Source organism: Oncorhynchus keta, chromosome 35 (genome assembly GCF_023373465.1).
Source record: "Oncorhynchus keta strain PuntledgeMale-10-30-2019 chromosome 35, Oket_V2, whole genome shotgun sequence".
In the NCBI taxonomy this organism is placed as follows: Eukaryota; Metazoa; Chordata; class Actinopteri; order Salmoniformes; family Salmonidae; genus Oncorhynchus; species Oncorhynchus keta.
Genome location: NC_068455.1, coordinates 49,843,667 through 49,867,885, shown reverse-complemented (window position 1 = coordinate 49,867,885; position 24,219 = coordinate 49,843,667). Strand labels below are relative to the sequence as shown.

Below are 24,219 nucleotides of genomic sequence, written 5' to 3'. Positions count from 1 at the left end.
TAAAAAAAAGTGTGCAGCACATCAACTCTTCATTTAACGAATTACAGTTTGAATCGGACAGCAGCCAATCAAATTGTGCCAGCTGAGAAAAAGTTGCACGTGGCAATGCAGAGGAACAATCGGCAGGTGAATTCAGATGGAGCCCTTGGAAAGATGATACCCGATATTATTATTTTTGGATATAAAGACTACGCTGTATCAACAAAAAGCGGATTGCAACTTGCAGAACATGCAGGAAGAAAATGACAGACGGAGGTGCAACTTCGACCTTTGTTCGACATTTGAAGTTGCGCAAAGAACGGTATGTCGTGGCTAATATGGCCGACAGCCAACTTTGCAAGTGTAGCATGTTGGCTAACGTAACGTTAAATCAATGAGCATCCACGCAGTTAGTCAGTGCGGGAACGTGATTATTGCACCCAAGATTGAGCTACAATTGGCTAGGCAGTTGGTAGACTAAATCCTGCCTGATGTTACTGCTGTTCCTAAAGCTATTGACATATGTTAGCCTACTGTAACCACACACACAATGTTCCTAGGCCATCATTGAAAATAAGAACTTGTTCTTAAATGACTTGCCTAGTTAAATAAAGGTTAAAAAAATGTTTTTTTAATCTTCTGTCACCTCACAACTGATTGGCTCAAATACATTAAGAAGGAAAGAAATGCCACAGATGAACTTTTAACAAGGTACATCTGTTATTTGAAATGCATTCCAGGTGACTACCTCATGAAGCTGGTTGAGAGAAAGCCAAGAGTGTGTGCAAGGCTGTCATCAAGGCAAAGGGTGGATTTAAGATTCTTTTACTTTGAAGAATCTTACATCTAAAATATATTTAGATTTGTTTTTACCACTTTTTGGTTACTACATGATTCTATTTGTGTTATTTCATAGGGGGCTTTACTTGGCTCATCGCGCCCTAGTGACTCCTTGTGGCGGACCAGGTGCCTGCAAGCTGACGACGGTCGTCAGTTGAATGGTGTTTCCTCCAACACATTGGTGCGGCTGGTTTACGGTTAAGCAGGCGGCTGTTAAGAAGCGCGATTTGGCGGGTTATGTTTTCTAGGACGCATGACTCAATCTTCGCCTCTCCCGAGCTCGTTGGGGAGTTGCAGCGATGTGACAATTGGGGATAAAAAAACGGTCTATTTGTTAAATTATAAATATATTTTTACATTAACTTAACGTGGAATTGTTTGGCATCACAGTGAACTGATTTATTGAAGTTATAGCAAATTCTCAAATCATATTAAGTTAAATCTACGTGTTTTTTATGTAATACACACAGTATTAAATTAAGCTATAAATGACTTAATCTTAAATCAAATAAACTAGCCAATTTCAAATAAATGGAACACTTACTTAAAAAACACCATCAATATTTAATAATCAAAACATTTAAGTTAGTTGTACTTTTTTATTAATGTCAAGTTACTTGACTAACCTCTGATTAAGCAAATTATAATTTATATATAATATTACCTTAATCTTTCTCAAAGTATTTGAGGCAAAAATGACTTATAGTTTACAGTGTAGTCTATACTAGTTGAGTAGTGGCGACATACACTCCATCGCCGTTATAATCTACTGGGAATCCTAAATGTTCCCAAGCGAGATTTAAATTATGATGGAGAATCGTTCTGGTTTACCTACCCCACCACTCGTCATCGTACAGAACTAGTTCCTGGCTGCGCCTCACAAAAGGACAGTTTAAAATGCGGCAATTAAGATTAGAATTTTTATTACAACATACATTCCTGAACAGCTACCGTCCTGTAGGGTTTTGCTTCAACGCTAATCTAGCGCACCTAATTCTAATAGTAAACTGGTTGTTAAAACTGAATCAGGTTAGTTGGTTGGTGTGAAAACCTACAGGAGGGTAGCTCTCCAGGAATAGGGTTGGAGAGCCCTGAACTAGTTGTTTTAATGGAGTAACTTGAAAATATATTTCATCTGAAATTTACTCATGAGGCATACAACACAGCGTAGGCATAGCCTAGTGTTTTTATTTTGTGTCTATACCAAGAAGGATAGTGATGGAGTGCTGCATCAGATGACCTGGCCTCCACAATCACCCGACCACAAAGTGAAGGAAAAGCAGCCAACGAGTGCTCACAATATGTGGGAACTCATTCAAGACTGTTGGAAAAGCATTCCTCATGAAGCTGGTTGAGCAAATGCCAAGAGTGTGTAAAGCTGTCATGAAGGCAAAGGGTGGCTACTTAGAAGAATCTAAAATCTAAAATATATTTAGATTTGTTTAGTACTTTTTTGGTTACTACATGATATGTGTTATTTCATAGTTTTGATGTCTTCACTATTGTTTTACAATGTAGAAAATAGTACAAATAAAGAAAAACCCTTGAATGAGTAGGTGTGTCCAAACTTTTGACTGGTACTGTATATTTTTATGTATTCATTTGGGTACACAGTGCAGACCGAACCAAGGTCCCGGTTCTGAACAGTTCGGTACGAATACGTGTACTGTTACACCCCTATTGAACATGCTCCTTTTCTTCCTCCACAGCACCTCCTACAGTCCGAATAATCCACTCTGGCCACGCATGCAACATCGAGGAGGAGCGCTACACCGAGCGCGTCTACACCATCCGGGAGGGAGAGACCCTGGAGCTAGCATGTCTAGTCTCAGGCCACCCTCGACCTCAGGTGAGATCATCACTGCACTATCCCCAGACCCAATTTACTTATATACTGTGTTGTCTGTGCCATCAAATTAGAAAGACTATAACGGACATTACCATTCAAGTCGACATTCTGTGATGGGTGGAGCAGTGGCCATATTGAGCGTATCAGTCAAATTGCTGTGGTCTGAGCATAGAATTAGAATTACTAGAACATACACTAATTTAAGTGAACTTTCCGTAATGGGTGGACAGGCGGCCATATTGAGTGTACCCACAACTGTACCAGTCAAGTTGCCATGGTCTAGCATTTCTGTTTTTACTGCTCCTGTAAAGCCTCCACTTTTTAGACTTCCACTTAACTGCCTTTCTGTACCCACCTTTCCTTTGCCGGATCGGCAGCGCTCAGTCAAGCGCTCTCAGACTCTAGGCTTCTGTAGGCAGCGGCGGCGGTGCGCTGTTCTGTCGAAGTCTTTATATGTGCAAATGAGTTCAATCACACGGAGTGAAGAAGAGCTCCCCATTGGGGGAAATGGCCATAGGGGAAATCATCAGATGTGCTCTACTGCAGTACCAGCCCCTCAGGGAATCAAACATTTACACTAAAAACAAGAGAGAACTGGAAAAGACTTGGGGGGAGAGTCTTAATGAATCCATGTGATAATCTTTTATTACTCTACATATTTGAGTGAGTGAATGGGAAAGGCATACATTAATTTGACACAATGGATGGTAGAGTTGGGGGATGTATTACTGGGGGATGCAATGTTTTATTGTGGGATTGTAATTAGAATTTAAATTAGGATACCCATTAGCTGATGCCATAACATCAGCTAATCTTCCTGGGGTCCAATACAGAATTTAAAAGACAGACACCAGTGGCGCCGGAGGGGATGGCTGCAGTTTTACGGGCTCCTAACTGTGCTATTTTGTGTGTATTTTTGCATTGTTTGTAACTTATTGTTTTACTTTTTATATACTTTTTTTACTTTAGCTTATTTAGTAAATACTTTCTTAACACTTTTTGTGTAACTGCATTGTTGGTTAAGGGCTTGTAAGTAAGCATTTCACAGTCTACAGGTCTACTACACCTGTTGTATTCGGCGCATGTGACAAATACAATTTGATTTGATTACAAATAATTACACTTACATTAAGACATTTCAAACCTTTAGTAAGTAGATATTACAGACAATTAAAATACCTGACAGGTAATGCATTTAACATTCAGTGGGATTAGTATCTATCCAGTCATATGGTCGATCACATTAGATGTTATTTTATTGTTTTCCTGAAGGTGGGTTTCTTTTTTGCCTGAGAAATGTGATTTGGTAAAAACAAATCACATCAAAGGTTTGTCGCATTCATAGATTTGCAGATGTTATAGCAGGTGCAGCCAAATACTTGTGTTTCTATCTCCAACAGTACAGTAATACCTAGCAATAATTCCATTCTGTGATGGCGCTGTAGATTTGAGGAGATGTGTCCTTGGTCTGGGTGTTATCAGATGTCCTAAACTAGCCTGTCTGTTTTGGTGATTATGTTCATTGCTAATATACACGAATTGGTCAGACAAATACAGTGGTTTCTAGAAAAATATGGATACTAATTTGTGTTCAACAGGAAGCCATGAGAGATGCTAGTGCATTATGTTGACATCCATACCGATGGAGCAATGAAGAGCTAATCTGGCATCCCTGTTTTGAGCAAGTTTTTGCTGCAGATTACATTTACATTTACATTTAAGTCATTTAGCAGACGCTCTTATCCAGAGCGACTTACAAATTGGTGCATTCACCTTATGACATCCAGTGGAACAGCCACTTTACAATAGTGCATCTAAATCTTTTAAGGGGGGGGGGGTGAGAAGGATTACTTTATCCTATCCTAGGTATTCCTTAAAGAGGTGGGGTTTCAGGTGTCTCCGGAAGGTGGTGATTGACTCCGCTGTCCTGGCGTCGTGAGGGAGTGTGTTCCACCATTGGGGAGCCAGAGCAGCGAACAGTTTTGACTGGGCTGAGCGGGAACTGTACTTCCTCAGTGGTAGGGAGGCGAGCAGGCCAGAGGTGGATGAACGCAGTGCCCTTGTTTGGGTGTAGGGCCTGATCAGAGCCTGGAGGTACTGAGGTGCCGTTCCCCTCACAGCTCCGTAGGCAAGCACCATGGTCTTGTAGCGGATGCGAGCTTCAACTGGAAGCCAGTGGAGAGAGCGGAGGAGCGGGGTGACGTGAGAGAACTTGGGAAGGTTGAACACCAGACGGGCTGCGGCGTTCTGGATGAGTTGTAGGGGTTTAATGGCACAGGCAGCGAGCCCAGCCAACAGCGAGTTGCAGTAATCCAGACGGGAGATGACAAGTGCCTGGATTAGGACCTGCGCCGCTTCCTGTGTGAGGCAGGGTCGTACTCTGCGGATGTTGTAGAGCATGAACCTACAGGAACGGGCCACCGCCTTGATGTTAGTTGAGAACGACAGGGTGTTGTCCAGGATCACGCCAAGGTTCTTAGCGCTCTGGGAGGAGGACACAATGGAGTTGTCAACCGTGATGGCGAGATCATGGAACGGGCAGTCCTTCCCCGGGAGGAAGAGCAGCTCCGTCTTGCCGAGGTTCAGCTTGAGGTGGTGATCCGTCATCCACACTGATATGTCTGCCAGGCATGCAGAGATGCGATTCTCCACCTGGTCATCAGAAGGGGGAAAGGAGAAGATTAATTGCCTTGCAATTAAGATTAAGATTAAGATTAAGATTAACTAAGATTGCCTTGCGGAGAGAATAGCTACACTGTTTGTATTCAGTCATGTTTCCGGTCACCTTGCCCTGGTTAAAAGCAGTGGTTCCCTCTTTCAGTTTCACGCGAATGCTGCCATCAATCCAAGGTTTCTGGTTTGGGAATGTTTTAATCATTGCTTTGGGAACGACATATTTAATGCACGTTCTAATGAACTTGCTCACCGAATCAGCATATTCGTCAATGTTGTTGTTGGACGCAGTGCGGAATATATCCCAGTCCACGTGATGGAAGCAGTCTTGGAGTGTGGAATCAGATTGGTCGGACCAGCGTTGAACAGACCTCAGTGCGGGAGCTTCTTATTTTAGCTTCAGTCTGTAGGCAGGGAGCAACAAAATGGAGTCGTGGTCAGCTTTTTGAAAGGAGGGCGGGGGAGGGCCTTATATGCGTCGCGGAAGTTAGAATAGCAAAGATCCAAGGTTTTACCAGCCCTGGTTGCGCAATCGATATGCTGATACAATTTAGGGAGTTTTGTTTTCAGATTAGCCTTGATAAAATCCCCAGCTACAATGAATGCAGCCTCAGGATATGTGGTTGCCAGTTTGCAAAGAGTCAAATAAAGTTTGTTCAGAGCCATCGATGTGTCTGCTTGGGGGGGAATATATACGGTTGTGATTATAATCGAAGAGAATTCCCTTGGTAGATAATGCGGTCGACATTTGATTGTGAGGAATTCTAAATCAGGTGAACAGAAGGACTTGAGTTCCTGTATGTTGTTGTGACCGCCCCTCTTCTTACCAGAAAGATGTTTGTTTCTGTCGATGCGATGCGTGAGGAAACCAGCTGGCTGCACCGATTACGTTAGCTTCTCTCGAGTAAGCCATGTTTCCGTGAAGCAAAGAACGTTACAGTCTCTGATGTCCCACTGGAATGCTACCCTTGCTCGGATTTCTAGCTAGCTAACATTGAACCTGGCGTGGCTAGCTACCTGCAGAATCATGCATGGTAGTAACTTTATGAGTTGGGATTATGGTAATTGTTTAGCTAGCTAGCTAGATGTTGAAACAAAAGACTCCACTATGCAAGTAACTATTTCAATAGAATGCGACAACTGTCGATAGACATAGCCAGAGCGAATTTACCAGCTATCTACACCGATTTCTGAGCACTCTTGTCTGAGTGTGCCAGAGCGCAGAATAACTGACGAATTTACCAACGCTCAAAACCCGTTGAATATGACCGGTGTCAGTAAACATTGGCAAAAAAGCGTAATTAAGTTGTTGCCAGCAGCACAGTTGCAGTCACCAACTCTCTGGATAGCATAAAAACAGCCTAACCAGCTCTGCTAGGGCGAGTAAACTGGTCAGTGAGCTGTTCTCTCATTTTTGCCTGGAAGTAGGGTGCTTGACTGCTGTTGTTAGGGTAGAACGCTCGGATCAACCCTACTCCTCTGCCAGATTGTCCTGTGTGCATTCTGGAGTAACTTCCGGCGCCGACAGAGATGGCCGCCTCGCTTCGCGTATCTAGGAAACATATATATATATATATATATATATATATATATATATATATATATATATATATATATATATATATATACACATTTTTTTTTTACATGTTATTTCTTACATTGCTACCCCAGGTAATCTTAGGTTTTATTACATACAGTCGGGAGAAACTACTGGGTAATAAGAGCAACATTAAATCACCATCATTACGACCAGGAATATGAAACGGATCCTCTGTTTTGCCCACCACCCAGGACAATGGATCTGATCCTAGCCGGTGAACCAAAACAACGACGCCGTAAAAGGGGCAGACGAACCAGTCTTCTGGTCAGGCTCCGGAGACAGGCTCACCGCGCACCGCTCCCAAGCATACTACTCACCAATGTCCAGTCTCTTGTCAACAAGGTTGATGAAATCCGAGCAAGGGTAGCATTCCAGAGAGACCTAAGTGGTTGTAACGTTCTTTGCTTCATGGAAACATGGCTCACTCGAGACACGCTATCGGAGTCGGTACAGCCACCTGGTTTCTTCATGCTTCGCACCGACAGAAACAAACATATTTCTGGTGAGAAGAGGGGCAGGGGGGTATGCCTTATGATCAACGAGACGTGGTGTGATCATAACAACATACAGGAACTCAAGTCCTTCTGTTTACCTGACTTAGAATTCCTCACAACAAAATGTCGACTGCATTATCTACCAAGAGAATTATCTTCGATTATAATCACAGCCGCCTATATTCCCCCCCAAGCAGACACATACAGTGGGGAAAAAAGTATTTAGTCAGCCACCAATTGTGCAAGTTCTCCAAATTAAAAAAATGAGAGAGGCCTGTAATTTTCATCATAGGTACACTTCAACTATGACAGACAAAATGATAAAAGAAATCCAGAAAATCACATTGTAGGATTTTTAATGAATTTATTTGCAAATTATGGTGGAAAATAAGTATTTGGTCACCTACAAACAAGCAAGATTTCTGGCTCTCACAGAACTGTAACTTCTTCTAAGAGGCTCCTCTGTCCTCCACTCGTTACCTGTATTAATGGCACCTGTTTGAACTTGTTATCAGTATAAAAGACACCTGTCCACAACCTCAAACAGTCACACTCCAAACTCCACTATGGCCAAGACCAAAGAGCTGTCAAAGGACACCAGAAATAAAATTGTAGACCTGCACCAGGCTGGGAAGACTGAATAGGTAAGCAATAGGTAAGCAGCTTGGTTTGAAGAAATCAACTTTGGGAGCAATTATTAGGAAATGGAAGACATGCAAGACCACTGATAATTTCCCTCGACCTGGGGCTCCACGCAAGATCTCACCCCGTGGGATCAAAATGATGACAGAACCACACGAGGGGATCTAGTGAATGACCTGCAGAGAGCTGGGACCAAAGTAACAAAGCCTACCATCAGTAGCACACTACGCCGCCAGAGACTCAAATCCTGCAGTGCCAGACGTGTCCCCCTGCTTAAGCCAGTACATGTCCAGGCCCGTCTGAAGTTTGCTAGAGAGCATTTGGATGATCCAGAAGAAGATTGGGAGAATGTTATATGGTCAGATGAAACCAAAATATAACTTTTTGGTTTAAAAAAAAGTTGTCGTGTTTGGAGGACAAAGAATGCTGAGTTGCATCCAAAGAAACACCATACTTACTGTGAAGCATGGGGGTGGAAACATCATGCTTTGGGGCTGTTTTTCTGCAAAGGGACCAGGACAACTGATCCGTGTAAATGAAAGAATGAATGGGGCCATGTATCGTGAGATTTTGAGTGAAAACCTCCTTCCCTCAGCAAGGGCACTGAAGATGAAACGTGGATGGGTCTTTCAGCATGACAATGATCCCAAACACACCGCCCGGGCAACAAAGGAGTGGCTTCGTAAGAAGCATTTCAAGGTCCTGGAGTGGCCCAGCCAGTCTCCAGATCTCAACCCCATAGAACATCTTTGGAGGGAGTTGAAAGTCCGTGTTGCCCAGCAACAGCCCCAAAACATCACTGCTCTAGAAGAGAACTGCATGGAGGATTGGGCCAAAAAATACCAGCAACAGTGTGTGAAAACCTTGTGAAGACTTACAGAAAACGTTTGACCTCTGTCATTGCCAACAAAGGGTATATAACAAAGTATTTTGTTATTGACCAAATACTTAATTTTCCACCATAATTTATGTATGTAAATATTTTGTAGCCTTTTTATCCTGTTTCAACAGAAGTGAATTAGCTTTGCTGGTTTTCGCCAGTTGATGTACCATCAGAGCTAGCCAAAAGTTGGCTAACGTTATCTCGCTACCTAACGATGAAACAACTGTTTTTTGACAGCGCAATTTCAGTTTTTATTAGAGTCAGTATAGCAATGTAATGTTATTGATCTGTCAGTTTCCCTAGTTAATTCCTTACTGACACGGTATAAACAGCTCTACAGGCAACACTGCCATGGTGCAGTCAGTACACAACACTATGCTCATCATGTCTTAGCAGGATTAGATGGCGACAGGTGTCCCAGCAGGGTTGTAACGCTAAGTAATTTGCCGTCAAGATTAGCTGTACCTGGTAATTTATCAGAAAGAGATCGCAGCATCCATTCAACCTCTTCTCTTTCTACTTGGGGAAATTAAAACTTGCAATGCCTCAAATTCATGATACAATCTTTTATAAATGTATATGGCAGTGAGCCATTAGTTGTACTCATTGCATTGCACAACTTGTCCACTTTGCCTGTGAAATAGAAATTAAATTAATTTGCAGTGCCACGTGGCTTCATAGTAAATATATCCTCTGATTCAACAAAAGAGGCAGACATGTTTGAATCCTACCCATTATAACATTAAGTTCTCCATTTTTTTCCATCACTCTTGACTTCATTGATTTTGTGCTGATAGTATCTTTTTTTTCTTGAGTGTGATGTGCTAGGTCACAGATCACAGATGGTTTCATCCATCTCCACTATACAGGACAGGTAATGAATACAGTAATGAATTCCACAGTAATGAATTGTCTGAGATCCATCCCCCGTTGCTAAGTCCAACTGTCCAACCTGCGCGACTAAGGACAGATGGCGGCCTGGCGGCGACAATGATGCCGGGTACTATTTTACTGATTTCACCTCCATTTCATTGGTTGGATGGGCTTCAAACATGCTGTAGATTTCCAGAGCTTGGCTTTTGGGGCTTGTCAGTGATGGAGTTACTGGCACCGTCCAGCTCTAGCACAGGCTACCTTCTCCCCCCCAATGACCAAAGTGTCATGTTCTTCTCTGCTATTGTAGACTCAGATGTGCTAGCTAGGCCAAATTATGTTTATTCAAATTTTCCACACATTTTCTGCTTAAGACAATACACGTTGTTGTCCATATTGGTTTTTGCTTGCTTGAGATTGAGAATGTTTTCTTCCTCAGTGATGAGCACCATATCTCCCTCTTTCAGAAAAGTAGCTTGCCACCAATTAAGCCTAACAACCAATACATTTTACCTAGGCAAAGCGGTATACCGTATACTGTTTTTTAAATTTATAATCGCGAGGGTGATTATAAGTTATAAGTTAACAATCTAAGATGTGCCAAATAAATGATCTACAGATCAAGGCTCCAGTTATGCATTTGGTTTTCTAACTTGCCAACTGAGTGGCTAGCTTGGAAGATTGTAAGCTTCTTGGTTATAGCAGAGACAAAAAATCCCTTCCTGAATCATGAGCCCTGCTGCCTAAATAAATAGTTTTGTGCGTTTGGAAAGAAATAGCGCCCCTTGTGTGCCTTGCCGGTAATACTGTATATCCCGCTACGGTACAGGACCGGTATGAAAATCTGGATACTGCACAACCCTAATTGTACCGTTCCATCACCATTTGTGCCAAGCGATTTTGTACTAGTTTGCATTTTTGTACTATTACAATAGATTTTAGTATGTGATTAAGTCCTTCTTTTAATGTGATTGTCATTTTAGTATGTGATGATGCTTTTGTCTATTGGTTTGAATGGAACTTGAATGTTCATAGAGTCAACGGATATTATAGGGTCAGGAAATGTCTTTGGAGTGGCCTGGCTTTCATCCATGTGTAAAATGGAGCCCCAGATGTTTTGACTTAATCCAAAGCACAGTGTTCGACCACATGGGTTTGTGTGCTGAATATTCACCCATAGTTTCAAACATGACGCTGATTGCCTCCCAAGTGGCGCAGTGGTCTAAGGCACTGCAGTGCTAGCTGTGCAACTAGAGATCCTGGTCCGAGTCCAGGCTCTGTCGCTGCGACCGGGAGACTCATGGGGCGGTGCACAATTGGCCCAGCGTCGTTAATGTTAGGGGAGGGTTTGGCCGGCCGGGATCTCCTTGTCCCGGACCCGGGTACAGGGAGGAGGGCGAAGAGGAGGCAGAGACGGATATTGTCGTGGAGGAAGAGCATCAGCGTAGCCAGGGAGTGAAGCAGTGACAGGACTAGGGAAACGCGGCGGTGTTCTGGTCAGACTCCGAAAAAGGGCACATCGCGCACCACTTCCCAGCATTCTTCTTGCCAATGTCCAGTCTCTCGACAACAAGGTTGACGAAATCCGAGCAAGGGTGGCATTCCAGAGGGACATCAGAGACTGTAACGTCCTCTGCTTCACGGAAACATGGCTTACTGGGAAGACGCTATCCAGGGCGGTGCAGCCAACGGGTTTCTCCACGCATCGCGCCGACAGAAACATACATCTCTCTGGTAAGAAGAGTGGCGGGGGCGTATGCCTCATGACTAACGGGACATGGTGTGATGAAGGAAACATACAGGAACTCAAATCCTTCTGTTCACCTGATTTAGAATTCCTCACAATCAAATGTAGACCGCATTATCTTCCAAAAGAATTCTCTTCGATTATAATCACAGCCGTATATATCCCCCCCAAGCAGACACATCGATGGCTCTGAACGAACTTTATTTAACTCTTTGCAAACTGGAAAACATTTATCCGGAGCTGCATTCATTGTAGCTGGGGATTTTAACAAAGCTAATCTGAAAACAAGACTCCCTAAATTTTATCAGCATATCGATTGCGCAACCAGGGGTGGTAAAACCTTGGATCATTGTTACTCTAACTTCCGCGACGCATGTAAGGCCCTGCCCCGCCCCCCTTTCGGGAAAGCTGACCACGACTCCATTTTGCTGATCCCTGCCTACAGGCAGAAATTAAAACAAGAGGCTCCCACGCTGAGGTCTGTCCAACGCTGGTCAGACCAAGCTGACTCCACACTCCAAGACTGCTTCCATCACGTGGACTGGGACAAGTTTCGTATTGCGTCAGATGGAAATATTGACGAATACGCTGATTCGGTGTGCGAGTTCATTAGAACGTGCGTCGAAGATGTCGTTCCCATAGCAATGATAAAAACATTCCCAAACCAGAAACCGTGGATTGATGGCAGCATTCGCGTGAAACTGAAAGAGCGAACCACTGCTTTTAATCAGGGCAAGGTGTCTGGTAACATGTCCGAATATAAACAATGCAGCTATTCCCTCCGCAAGGCTATTAAACAAGCTAAGCGTCAGTACAGAGACAAAGTGGAATCTCAATTCAATGGCTCAGACACAAGAGGCATGTGGCAGGGTCTACAGTCAATCACGGACTACAAGAAGAAACCCAGCCCAGTCACGGACCAGGATGTCTTGCTCCCAGGCAGACTAAATAACTTTTTTGCCCGCTTTGAGGACATTACAGTGCCACTGACACGGCCTGCAACGAAAACATGCGGTCTCTCCTTCACTGCAGCCGAGGTGAGTAGTAAGACATTTAAACGTGTTAACCCTCGCAAGGCTGCAGGCCCAGACGGCATCCCCAGCCGCGCCCTCAGAGCATGCGCAGACCAGCTGGCCGGTGTGTTTACGGACATATTCAATCAATCCCTATACCAGTCTGCTGTTCCCACATGCTTCAAGAGGGCCACCATTGTTCCTGTTCCCAAGAAAGCTAAGGTAACTGAGCTAAACGACTACCGCCCCGTAGCACTCACTTCCGTCATCATGAAGTGCTTTGAGAGACTAGTCAAGGACCATATCACCTCCACCCTACCTGACACCCTAGACCCACTCCAATTTGCTTACCGCCCAAATAGGTCCACAGACGATGCAATCTCAACCACACTGCACACTGCCCTAACCCACCTGGACAAGAGGAATACCTATGTGAGAATTCTGTTCATCAACTACAGCTCGGCATTCAACACCATAGTACCCTCCAAGCTCGTCATCAAGCTCGAGACCCTGGGTCTCGACCCCGCCCTGTGCAACTGGGTACTGGACTTCCTGACGGGCCGCCCCCAGGTGGTGAGGGTAGGCAACAACATCTCCTCCCCGCTGATCCTCAACACGGGGGCCCCACAAGGGTGCGTTCTGAGCCCTCTCCTGTACTCCCTGTTCACCCACGACTGCGTGGCCACGCACGCCTCCAACTCAATCATCAAGTTTGCGGACGACACAACAGTGGTAGGCTTGATTACCAACAACGACGAGACGGCCTACAGGGAGGAGGTGAGGGCCCTCGGAGTGTGGTGTCAGGAAAATAACCTCACACTCAACGTCAACAAAACTAAGGAGATGATTGTGGACTTCAGGAAACAGCAGAGGGAACACCCCCCTATCCACATCGATGGAACAGTAGTGGAGAGGGTAGCTAGTTTTAAGTTCCTCGGCAAACACATCACAGACAAACTGAATTGGTCCACTCACACTGACAGCGTCGTGAAGAAGGCGCAGCAGCGCCTATTCAACCTCAGGAGGCTGAATAAATTCGGCTTGTCACCAAAAGCACTCACAAACTTCTACAGATGCACAATCGAGAGCATCCTGGCGGGCTGTATCACCGCCTGGTACGGCAACTGCTCCGCCCTCAACCGTAAGGCTCTCCAGAGGGTAGTGAGGACTGCACAACGCATCACCGGGGGCAAACTACCTGCCCTCCAGGACACCTACACCACCCGTTGTTACAGGAAGGCCATAAAGATCATCAAGGACATCAACCACCCGAACCACTGCCTGTTCACCCCGCTATCATCCAGAAGGCGAGGTCAGTACAGGTGCATCAAAGCTGGGACCGAGAGACTGAAAAACAGCTTCTATCTCAAGGCCATCAGACTGTTAAACAGCCACCACTAACATTGAGTGGCTGCTGCCAACACACTGTCATTGACACTGACCCAACTCCAGCCATTTTAATAATGGGAATTGATGGGAAATGATGTAAATATATCACTAGCCACTTTAAACAATGCTACCTTATATAATGTTACTTACCCTACATTATTCATCTCATATGCATATGTATATACTGTACTCTACATCATCGACTGCATCCTTATGTAATACATGTATCACTAGCCACTTTAACTATGCCACTTTGTTTACTTTGTCTACACACTCATCTCATATGTATATACTGTACTCGATACCATCTACTGTATGCTGCTCTGTACCATCACTCATTCATATATCCTTATGTACATATTCCTTATCCCCTTACACTGTGTATAAGACAGTAGTTTTGGAATTGTTAGTTAGATTACCTGTTGGTTATCACTGCATTGTCGGAACTAGAGGCACAAGCATTTCGCTACACTCGCATTAACATCTGCTAACCATGTGTATGTGACAAATACAATTTGATTTGATTTGATTTTTGATTTGACTATGATACAGGCCGAGCGCATGCATGTTGACACGGTGTACTGTGTTTCCTCCGACACATCTGTGTGGCTGGCTTCCTGGTTAATTGTGTCAAGAAGCAGTGCGTCTTGGCTGGGTAGTGTTTCGGGTTACGCACGGCTCTCGACCATTACTTCTCCCGAGTCCGTACGGGAGTTGCAGCGATAGGACATGAAATTACCACGCCTCCACTACCAATTGGATAGCATGAAATTGGGGAGAAAAGGGTTACATTTAAAACAAATAAACAACATGACGCTGATTGAACCAGTTATTTTTGGGGAGGATTCCACATACCCATTTATTAGCAGAATTCCATCTTGATAACCATGGTGAGCGCAGCGTTCAGCCTGGTTTAACCAGGCTATCTTTACCATATTCTGAAAGAGAGAAGTGGTGAAGGATAAGGTCATGAAGTCCAGTGTATTGATGGTGAGCACAGCATTGTCTGGTTTAACCAGACTATCTTTGGCATAGCCTAGAATATTTACAGTGTAAAGCCATCTTTCTGTCTGTTTTCAGTCAGTGACCTCAGTGGCCACATTTGAACAATTGACTGTAATTCAGACAAAAGTAGACGATTGTAGTCCAGGACTCTGTGTTCAGTTCTGGACATGATCAAAGTGACACGTGCCATGACTGGTAGTGGTGACTATTGATGTGTTGATGGTATTTGTTCCAGCGCTGACACATTGCTAACGTTAAAAAAAGTACAATTGGAGTTCCTCAAAGAACGCCTGAAGTTCCTCAAGGAACCCCTGGAGTTTCTCAAGGAACCAGTGCTTGTCAATGGTTCATATTTGCACCTTTGTTTGTTGAGGGGTTCTTGGAGGAACTGTTCATTTTTCAATGTAGCAAAGTGTTCCTGGAGGAATCCTGGACTGGAGGTGTGGCTTAGTAAGAGGGTGAATTCCAGAAAGATATTTTTAGGCTACCCGTGTGAATAAATGTCATTCCTCTGTTCTGTTGTATTGTCATCACATGTTAAGGTTGAACACTATGAGTTCCTTGAGCCTATGCAAATCCCAAAGTTGGAAGAGTTACCACTTTATTACTATATGTAATCAGCAATGTTAATATTATGAATATTGTATTAGAATATGTAATATGTGTAAATATTTAAGGAAACTATACATTTCCAGTGTACAAACTTAACATGATGAACAGGAATGACATTTACTGTAACGCATGACCAAAATGAACTATCTCAAAGCCACGCCTCCAATAAGCCATGCCCTCAATCTTCTGATAGGCTGCCACCGCTACAATATATTATTAAAAAGGTTCTGGTTTGAACCTTGACACAGGGGTTCCTCAAATATCCTTTTCAGAGGTGGAACTTTTTTGAACTGGAAAGGTTCCCCTTGCGTGGACATTTTTAGAACCCCCAAAAGGTTATTCCAGACTCCTTTACTTCTAAGAGTGTCGAGCTGGCTGGTTTAGTATTCTGAAGGCGCTAATGGTTGAGTGAGTGTGTGAAGTCTGCGGTGACGAAGCAGTAATTTATCTTAAGACAATCCCACACATTATTTTCAAGAACCTGTTTGAAACTCCATAGGAAGTTTTGAACAGTTCAAAAGACACCACTATTATGGGGAGGATTACCCTTTTTTGCACAAAGCTCAAGTGGAGTCTCCGACTTGAGCCCTTCCTCTGCCATATCCCCCCCAGTTAAAGCAGAACTGTACTGTATCTTCCTCTCTTCCTCCTCCACTCTGCCTCTCTCTCTCTTTGATATGGAGAGAGCATGAGGGAGGGAGGGCAACAGGGGATAGCAGACAGAAAATATTGTTATGTCATCCCACGGTTTCGGTATATTCAGCTAGCTAGCACACTGATGCACCTTTCTTCCTCCCTGCTCAGCCACTGTCCACATGCACACACACACACACATTCAAGAGTCCAAGATCATTTGTGCATCCGGGGCTCCCACAGACAACAAGTGTGGCTGACTGGCAGATCCCCGGGACTGCTGCTTATAACAGACTGCGGAGGCAGTGGCACTATAAATAGGCTGGCGAATGGGCATGCTCGCCTGTCTTTTCCCAAACTGGAGCCTACGTCACTGCAGGGTGCTGATCGAGGGACTGAGGCGCTTCTCTCATATGCCAGTCATCTGCTGTCACTGCTGCTGCTGATGCTGACTAGCTACATGCAGGCAAACCAGCAACCATATGATAGCCCTGCTGTGTTTGTGAATGACTATGTGAGTGACATACAATGCAGAGAACAGCTTATTTTTATTATCTTACTGGAACATTCTGTAATGTGCTTCATGATCGTATCATAGGCTACAACCAGTGGTTTTGATAGACTGGATGGAATATGTGATAAGCACATGCTGAATTTGAAGCAGGCCACATCACAAAAAATGCATTACGATATTATATTGTTTATAATAAAGCATATATTACACATCTATAAGCCCATTGTAAACATGACATTATAACTACATAGAGAATTTTCTAAGTAATACCTACGAGACCTGACTATACAGTGGTCTTTAATGAAAATCTTTGTTTTTTCATTCGCAGCAACTAGCACTCACCCAAATTAGATTTGCATCACTGAGTTGACAGTGATAATATCTGTGCCATTGTCCAGTGTCTTTCACCGTCCTGGTTAGTTCAGTAGTAATAAATCGAATTGAAATTCTGCATGCCTGGTTTCATTTCAGACACTGTGTGGGGACCTAGAAGATTTATAGCCAAGTTTCTTGTTGCCGAGGAAAGAGAGGACATCTTATCCTCCCAACCCCCCAAAAAGAAAGCCGGCGTGGCTAAGCTAAGCCCCATGAATTCCAACGCCATGTTATTCCTTAGCCAACACCAATATGCATGTAAACAAATCCACGCTACCTACCATTTTCAGCAAAACATGAAATTGATTTTATCCCTCCTCTCTACATGCAAAGCTAGGTTGTGACTCTGTTCGAAATTATTATTCTGCCTCCACACCCGTGGTACCATGAGAAAAGTAGCTAACCGAGCCAAACAACAAGTAAATTTTACATGGAGAATGGGGAAGTGGGAGGGGATAATTTGCAGGGTGGAGGTGGTGAAGGGTGGGGCTGTTAGTGGCTCCTCAATGCCCCTCCACCTACCCTATTGAATGGTTCTCTGCTGCAGCTCCCTTGACTGCCGACCCCTGGCCGTCCCCGCTCATAAGGAGCCGCTATGATAAAGGAGGGTTTTGTTGCAATGTAGGTCAACCACACAGGAAAGCTCACACAGGCCCCAGCAAGGGCCATGCCAGGGCTGAATGGGCAAATTGCTCTGCTTGTCGGCATGACTGGCAGAGTGAGCGTAGTGAGTGTACACAGGGGGCCTTACATCCACTTTCTTGCAAGTGCCATTTGCGCATTCCCGAGAACACTGCTGCTGCCGACTGCTGCGGTCTTCTTCACTTTCAGAGGCCAAATGCAGAATCTGTGCAAATGCATAGACAGGCAGCGGGCGACTGATGTCCTCATCCTTCTCCCTTCTCAGATCAGAAATTTATTTCATCTGTCCAAATGCCACGGATGCCTTGTTTCTTGTTTCCAGATGCATGATGGGAAGGATCACAAGATGCCATGTTCATTTGATTTCCGTGATATCAGAGGCAATTCTCTCAAAACATTCAAACATATTATGTATTAGAGACTGTTTATCAAACAGCTTCAGCACCATTGAGAATGCCTCAAAGAGTTGCACAAAATAGTCAGAGCTGTTTTTTGAGGTTTTGTCAGAGTTCTGTGTGAAACTTGACGTGCCATATGGAATCCAGACCCACTGGATGGCGTTGGAATGATGGACACATGTCGCAGTCTCACAAGAGTCACTCAAACACGAGCCACCTAAATATTTTATGCGCTTATCCATCAATGGCGCCATAGATATACATTTCAGTCAATTTTACCATTTATATCATTGTTATTCATGTACTGTATTACACAAACACTTTGCTCTGTTGCGATTCTCAATCGAGACTATATGGACATAATATATTATAAAGAAAGTAAAACAAATGTGTGGTACTACACTGAACAAAAATATAAATGCAACTTATAAAGTCTCATGAGCTGAAATAAGAGCCCAGATATTTTCCAAATGCTCAAAAAGCTGATTTCTCTCATATTTTGTGCACGTATTTGGACACATCCCTGTTAGTGAGAATTTATCCTTTTCCAATATATTCCATCCACCGGACAGGTGTGGCATATCAAGAAGCTGATTAAACAGCATGATCATTACACAGGTGCACCTTGTGCTAGGGACAATAAAATGCCACTCCAAAATGTGACGTTTTGTCACACAACACATTGCCACAGATGTCTCAAGTTTTGAGGGAGCATGCAATTGGCAAGCCGACTGCAGGAATGTCCACCAGAGCTGTTGCCAGGTTAATGTTAATTTCTCTACCATAAGCCACCTACAATGATGTTTTAGAGAATTTGGCAGTACGTCCAACCGGCCTCACAACTGCACAACTGTCCACAGTGTTCATATCTGTGGACAATTTTCAGCAAGTTGCAACATTGAAATTCAGAAATAACCACTTTTCCATAAACAAGCTCTAAATCATGTTTGTTGCACTCTGGCGCAGCGGTCTAAGGCACTGCATCTCAGTGCAAGAGGAGTCACTACAGTCCCTGGTTGAAATCCAGGCTGTTTCACATCCGGCCGTGATTGGGAGTCCCATAGGTTGGCGCACAATTGGTCCAGGTTGGGCCGGGGTAGACCATCATTGTAAATAAGAATTTGTTGTTAACTGAAGGTAAAACATTTTTTAAATGAAAGTTTAAAAAACCCGGCCCGGAGAAAAACTAATTCTAATTGGCTGGGCCTGGCTTCCCAGTGGGTAGGCCTATGCCCTCCCAGGCCCACCCATGGCTGCACCCTTGCCCAGTCATGTGAAATCCATAGATTAGGGCCTAATTAATTGATTTAAATTGACTGATTTCTATATATGAACTGTAACTGTTCCTCACATTGGGAGCATAACAAAGCCCATGTTTGAAAAGTTATTAAGCCCATATTTGAAAATACATTATTACTAGTTCGGTATTTCACTTCCTGTAAAACATGCTCATTGGCTCATTTTAATCCAGAGTGTGTGTTGCAATATATTTATGCCATGGCTGACCCCATTGCTCTCTGTTCAGCCGGAGCCTGTTGTCCATAGCTAGACCTCCTCGGTCACCTCTGGCCTCTATCTCTCTCCAACCCCAGATCCGGTGGACTAAAACGTCCGGTAGTGCCTCCGACCGCTTCCAGGACTCCAGTGTGTTCAACGAGACCCTGCGCATCATCCAGATCCAGAGGCACCAGGGCGGACGCTACTACTGCAAGGCCGAGAATGGCCTGGGCTCACCGGCCATCAAGTCGATCCGAGTGGACGTCTACTGTGAGTGAGCAGGCCTTGCCTCGGTTGCCTGCCTGCCCTTTTCCCATGCACTCCTCCAATGTTCGCTGCTAGGGCTGGGAATTGGCAGGGACCTAACGATACAACATTATCACAATACTTAGGTGCCTATATGATGTGTATTGCGATTCTCACCTTTTTAATGATTCTATATGTATTGCGATTCGATACTGTAATCTTTATGTTTTAAACATATTGCTCACTATATGGCTGCTGCAGAGAGAAGTGAAAAAATTAGTTTTGATCACTCATGGAAATAAGTGCTGAAAAATGTTGGCTCACTATTTAAAAAGAAAATGGAGTGCAAATCCGAAAGTATCGATATAATATCATCCCAAAATAATATTGTGATATGTATCTGTATTGATTTTCCCCCCATCATAGCATGCATCATATGTTCTGCCGATTGTCCTTGACCCTCTGCAGATTGCTCTTGTCCAGTTACTCATGCTTTGTGCTTTAGCTACTGAACAGAGGCATTGGCTCACTCACTAGTAGTCCTTACCATCCCAGACAACATGACGTTGGGGTTGAAGAAAGTTGTTTCAAGCAGGTTAAGGCTATAGTAGAATTACAACATAACTTTTTGAAACACAAAAGGCCTCAAAAGAAAGCCAAGTATGAGTAAATTAAATGTACCATACCCTCACTATAAAGCCAAAGGTAATAAACACATTATTCATCCTTACTCAGGATTCTCTGAAGTGTTAATTGCAGCCATTTCTTAATGCTGTGGACGCTGCCATCATATCAGTGTAATCGCTGCTTTTATTCACTCAGTAAGGGAACTGCACCCCAGCTGTGTGAAGGCCTGACAGTGCACATTGCTGAAGAAATTAATAGTTGTGAATTCCAGCAATACAGTCAGAGCCTGAATCCCAAATGGCACCCTGTTCCCTACATACTGTGTTATTTTTGACCAGGGACAATAGTTAAATAAATATAATACAATGTATAAAAATTGAGCCATATAGGGAACAGAATACAATTTGGAACGCAGACTTAGATGTCTGAAGTCATGGTGCATAATCCCAACATTGCAAATGAAAAAAAGCAGCAACACTACCTAAAGAGAGAGATCACCCAAATTGCAAATCTAATTTTATGGCTGCAGAAAGTACTTTGCAGACCCACAGAGATGGCCACCCATTGGTGCTCACTTCTTCTCAACGAGGACTTTATAGTGTTTCCTTTGTGCGACTGTTATAGGCCTTAAGAGACAGATTGGATTAAGCCTTTTAGATGGTGAATTCATCAATTGTTCTAATTGCTCTGTTAATCAGGGCTGATAATTGCAAATTGACTCAAATTAAACATTATGTGGATACTGCAAGTTTTAGTGCATCCAATTGTTGGTGTTTGCATACCTCTCTCCAAAACAGCAATTCAACTTCAAATGTCTGAGGACATAATGTACTGTTTTGCATACATCTTCCTAATATTGAGTTGCACCCTTTTTCCCTCAGACCAGCCTAAATTTGTCAGGGCATGGACTCTTCATGGTGTAGAAAGCGTTCTACAGGGATGCTGGCGCATGTTAACTCCAATGCTTCCCACAATTGTGTCAAGTTGGCTGGATGTCCTTTGGTGGTGGACCGTTCTTGATACACACGGGAAACTATTGAGAGTGAAAAACCCAGCAGTGTTGCAATTCTTGACACAAACCGGTGTGCCTGGCACCTACTACCATACCCTGTTAAAAGGCACTTGAATATAATGTCTCAATTGTCTCAAGGCTCAAATCCTTCTTTATTTATATTTATTTATTTCACCTTTATTTAACCAGGTAGGCTAGAGAACAAGTTCTCATTTGCAACTGCGACCTGGCCAAGATAAAGCTTAGCAATTCGACACATACAACAACACAGAGTTACACATGGAATAAACAAAACATACAGTCAATAATACAGTAGAACAAAATAAAACAAAAAGTCTATATACAGTGAGTGCAAATGAGGCAAGTTAAGGAAATAAATAGGCCATGGTGGCGAAGTAATTAAAATATAGCAATTAAACACTGGAATGGTAGATCGGCAGAAGATGAATGTGCAGGTAGAGATACTGGGGTGCAAAGGAGCAAAATAAATAAATAAATACCCGTATGGGGATGAGGTAGGTAGATAGATGGGCTGTTTACAGATAGGCTAAGTACAGGTGCAGTGATCTGTAAAATGCTCTGACAGCTGGTGCTTAAAGCTAGTGAGGGAGATGTGAGTCTCCAGCTTCAGAGATTTTTGCAATTCGTTCCAGTCATGGGCAGCAGAGAACTGGAAGGAAAGACAACCAAAGGAGGAATTGGCTTTGGGGGTGACCAGTGAGATATACCTTCTGGAGTGCGTGCTACGAGTGGGTGCCGCTATGGTGACCAGTGAGCTGAGATAAGGCAGGGCTTTACCTAGCAGAGACTTGTAGATAACCTGTAGCCAGTGGGTTTGGCGACGAGTATGAAGCGAGGGCCAACCAACGAGAGCGTACAGGTCGCAATGGTGGGTAGTGTATGGGGCTTTGGTGACAAAACGGATGGCACTGTGATAGACTGCATCCAGTTTGTTGAGTAGAGTGTTGGAGGCTATTTTATAGATGACATCACCGAAGTTGAGGATTGGTAGGATGGTCAGTTTTACAAGGGTATGTTTGGCAGCATGAGTGAAGGATGCTTTGTTGCGATATAGGAAGCCAATTCTAGATTTAATTTTGGATTGGAGATGCTTAATGTGAGTCTGGAAGGAGAGTTTACAGTCCAACCAGACACCCAGGTATTTGTGGTTGTCCACGTATTCTAAGTCAGAGACGTCCAGAGTAGTGATGCTGGATGGGCAAGCAGGTGCGGGCAGCGATCGATTGAAAAGCACGCATTTAGTTTTACTTGCATTTTAAGAGCAGTTGGAGGCCACGGAAGGAGAGTTGTAATGGCATTGAAGCTCGTCTGGAGGTTAGTTAACACAGTGTCTAAGGAGGGGCCAGAAGTATACCGGTCTCCTCTTCATCTAGACAGATTGAAGTGTATTTATCAAGTGACATAAGGGGTCACCTGGATTCGCCTGGTCAGTAATGTCATGGAAAGAGGTGTTCTTAATGTTTTGTCTACTCAGTCTATACTTTCTCTGTGGATGAGTTGTATCGGAAGCCCCCGAGAAGCCTTTACTCTGCAATCTTCCCCTACCTCGGTACTCCCATGAAAAAGTGAGCTACAAATTCTTCAACCCCCCAAAATGAGGTTGATCGAGTCAGCGTTTCCATGTTTGACATTCAGCGTTCCCCGGCTGCCTGGACCTGGCAAATACAAAAACGAGACAAATCTGGTGTGTCTGCACTCTGAGGATGTGCTTCCGAGAGAGTGGAGAGGAGGAGACGATAGAGGGCCATGGGTTAGTTTACTGCAGAGATGCAAGATAAATAGGAGCGGAGATGGACAGTGGCAGAAAACATTGCCAGGGGGAGACAATGAGCATAGTGTCATTACCCCTGACTCAGAGATCAGAGCACTTGCTTATTGTCTAATCTCTGCTCCACTGTGGCACACATGCACTTTTATCGATCCTGCCTGCTTCACTAAATGAGACGAGCTGATCAAAGAAATGACACGTGTTGCTGTTCGCTGCCACTTGGCGATGCTGTGTTGGAATCCTTGGTGGTTGGCAAGGCTAAAGCACAACGATGACCTTGATTGAGTCTGACTGACATTCCACGGCAGTAGGAGAAAGAAATAAGGAAAATGTATCGGAGAATTGACTCAGACTAATCTGCAAAGCCATTATTTATTATAAGAAAATTCAAATACATTATAATGGTTTGTACAGGAAATTTTTCTGGCTCTGGACTGCCCGTGGCAGTAGTTAGTCGCAGTAGTTAGTTGGCTGGTGGGAAACAGATTTTTGAAGGTGCTTGTCTGCATCTCAAAGTAGCCCATAAAAGCCAGTGGCTCTCCCGTGGAACACTTTTTAGTCATTATCGAGCTCGTCAAAATCACAGTTTTAAAAGCTCCCTCTCAGGGGCTGGAACTTTGGAGTCTAAGTGGCCCTTTTCATTGAACTTCAAGCACTACTCTGGCTGTCAAAAAACATTTGAAAGCACCTCAGTGGAATGCGTGTGCCTTTATTTGACAATTATGGATGGAGTTGAGGATTCCTGAAATGTTGGATGTATGATAAATAGAAAAAAAAGTGTAATTGTGATGTGTCTGTCGACTGTAGAAGTCAGGGATTGACATTACTGATGCTCTCCAGAAAAATCTCTAGAAAAATAGAAAATATAAATATTTCTATGATATTTC

General features: G+C 43.7%; 1 protein-coding gene across 1 annotated transcript in view; it reads left to right on the top strand.

Annotated features, from left to right (window-relative positions):
* The window catches only part of LOC118368593 (MAM domain-containing glycosylphosphatidylinositol anchor protein 2-like), a 227,606-nt gene that overhangs the window by 68,304 nt on the left and 135,083 nt on the right, over positions 1-24,219 (top strand). Inside the window, exons 2-3 of the mRNA XM_035752822.2 lie at positions 2,529-2,668; positions 19,754-19,928. Of these exons, the coding sequence (XP_035608715.1) occupies positions 2,529-2,668; positions 19,754-19,928 (315 nt within the window). The remainder of the gene's footprint in view (positions 1-2,528; positions 2,669-19,753; positions 19,929-24,219) is intronic.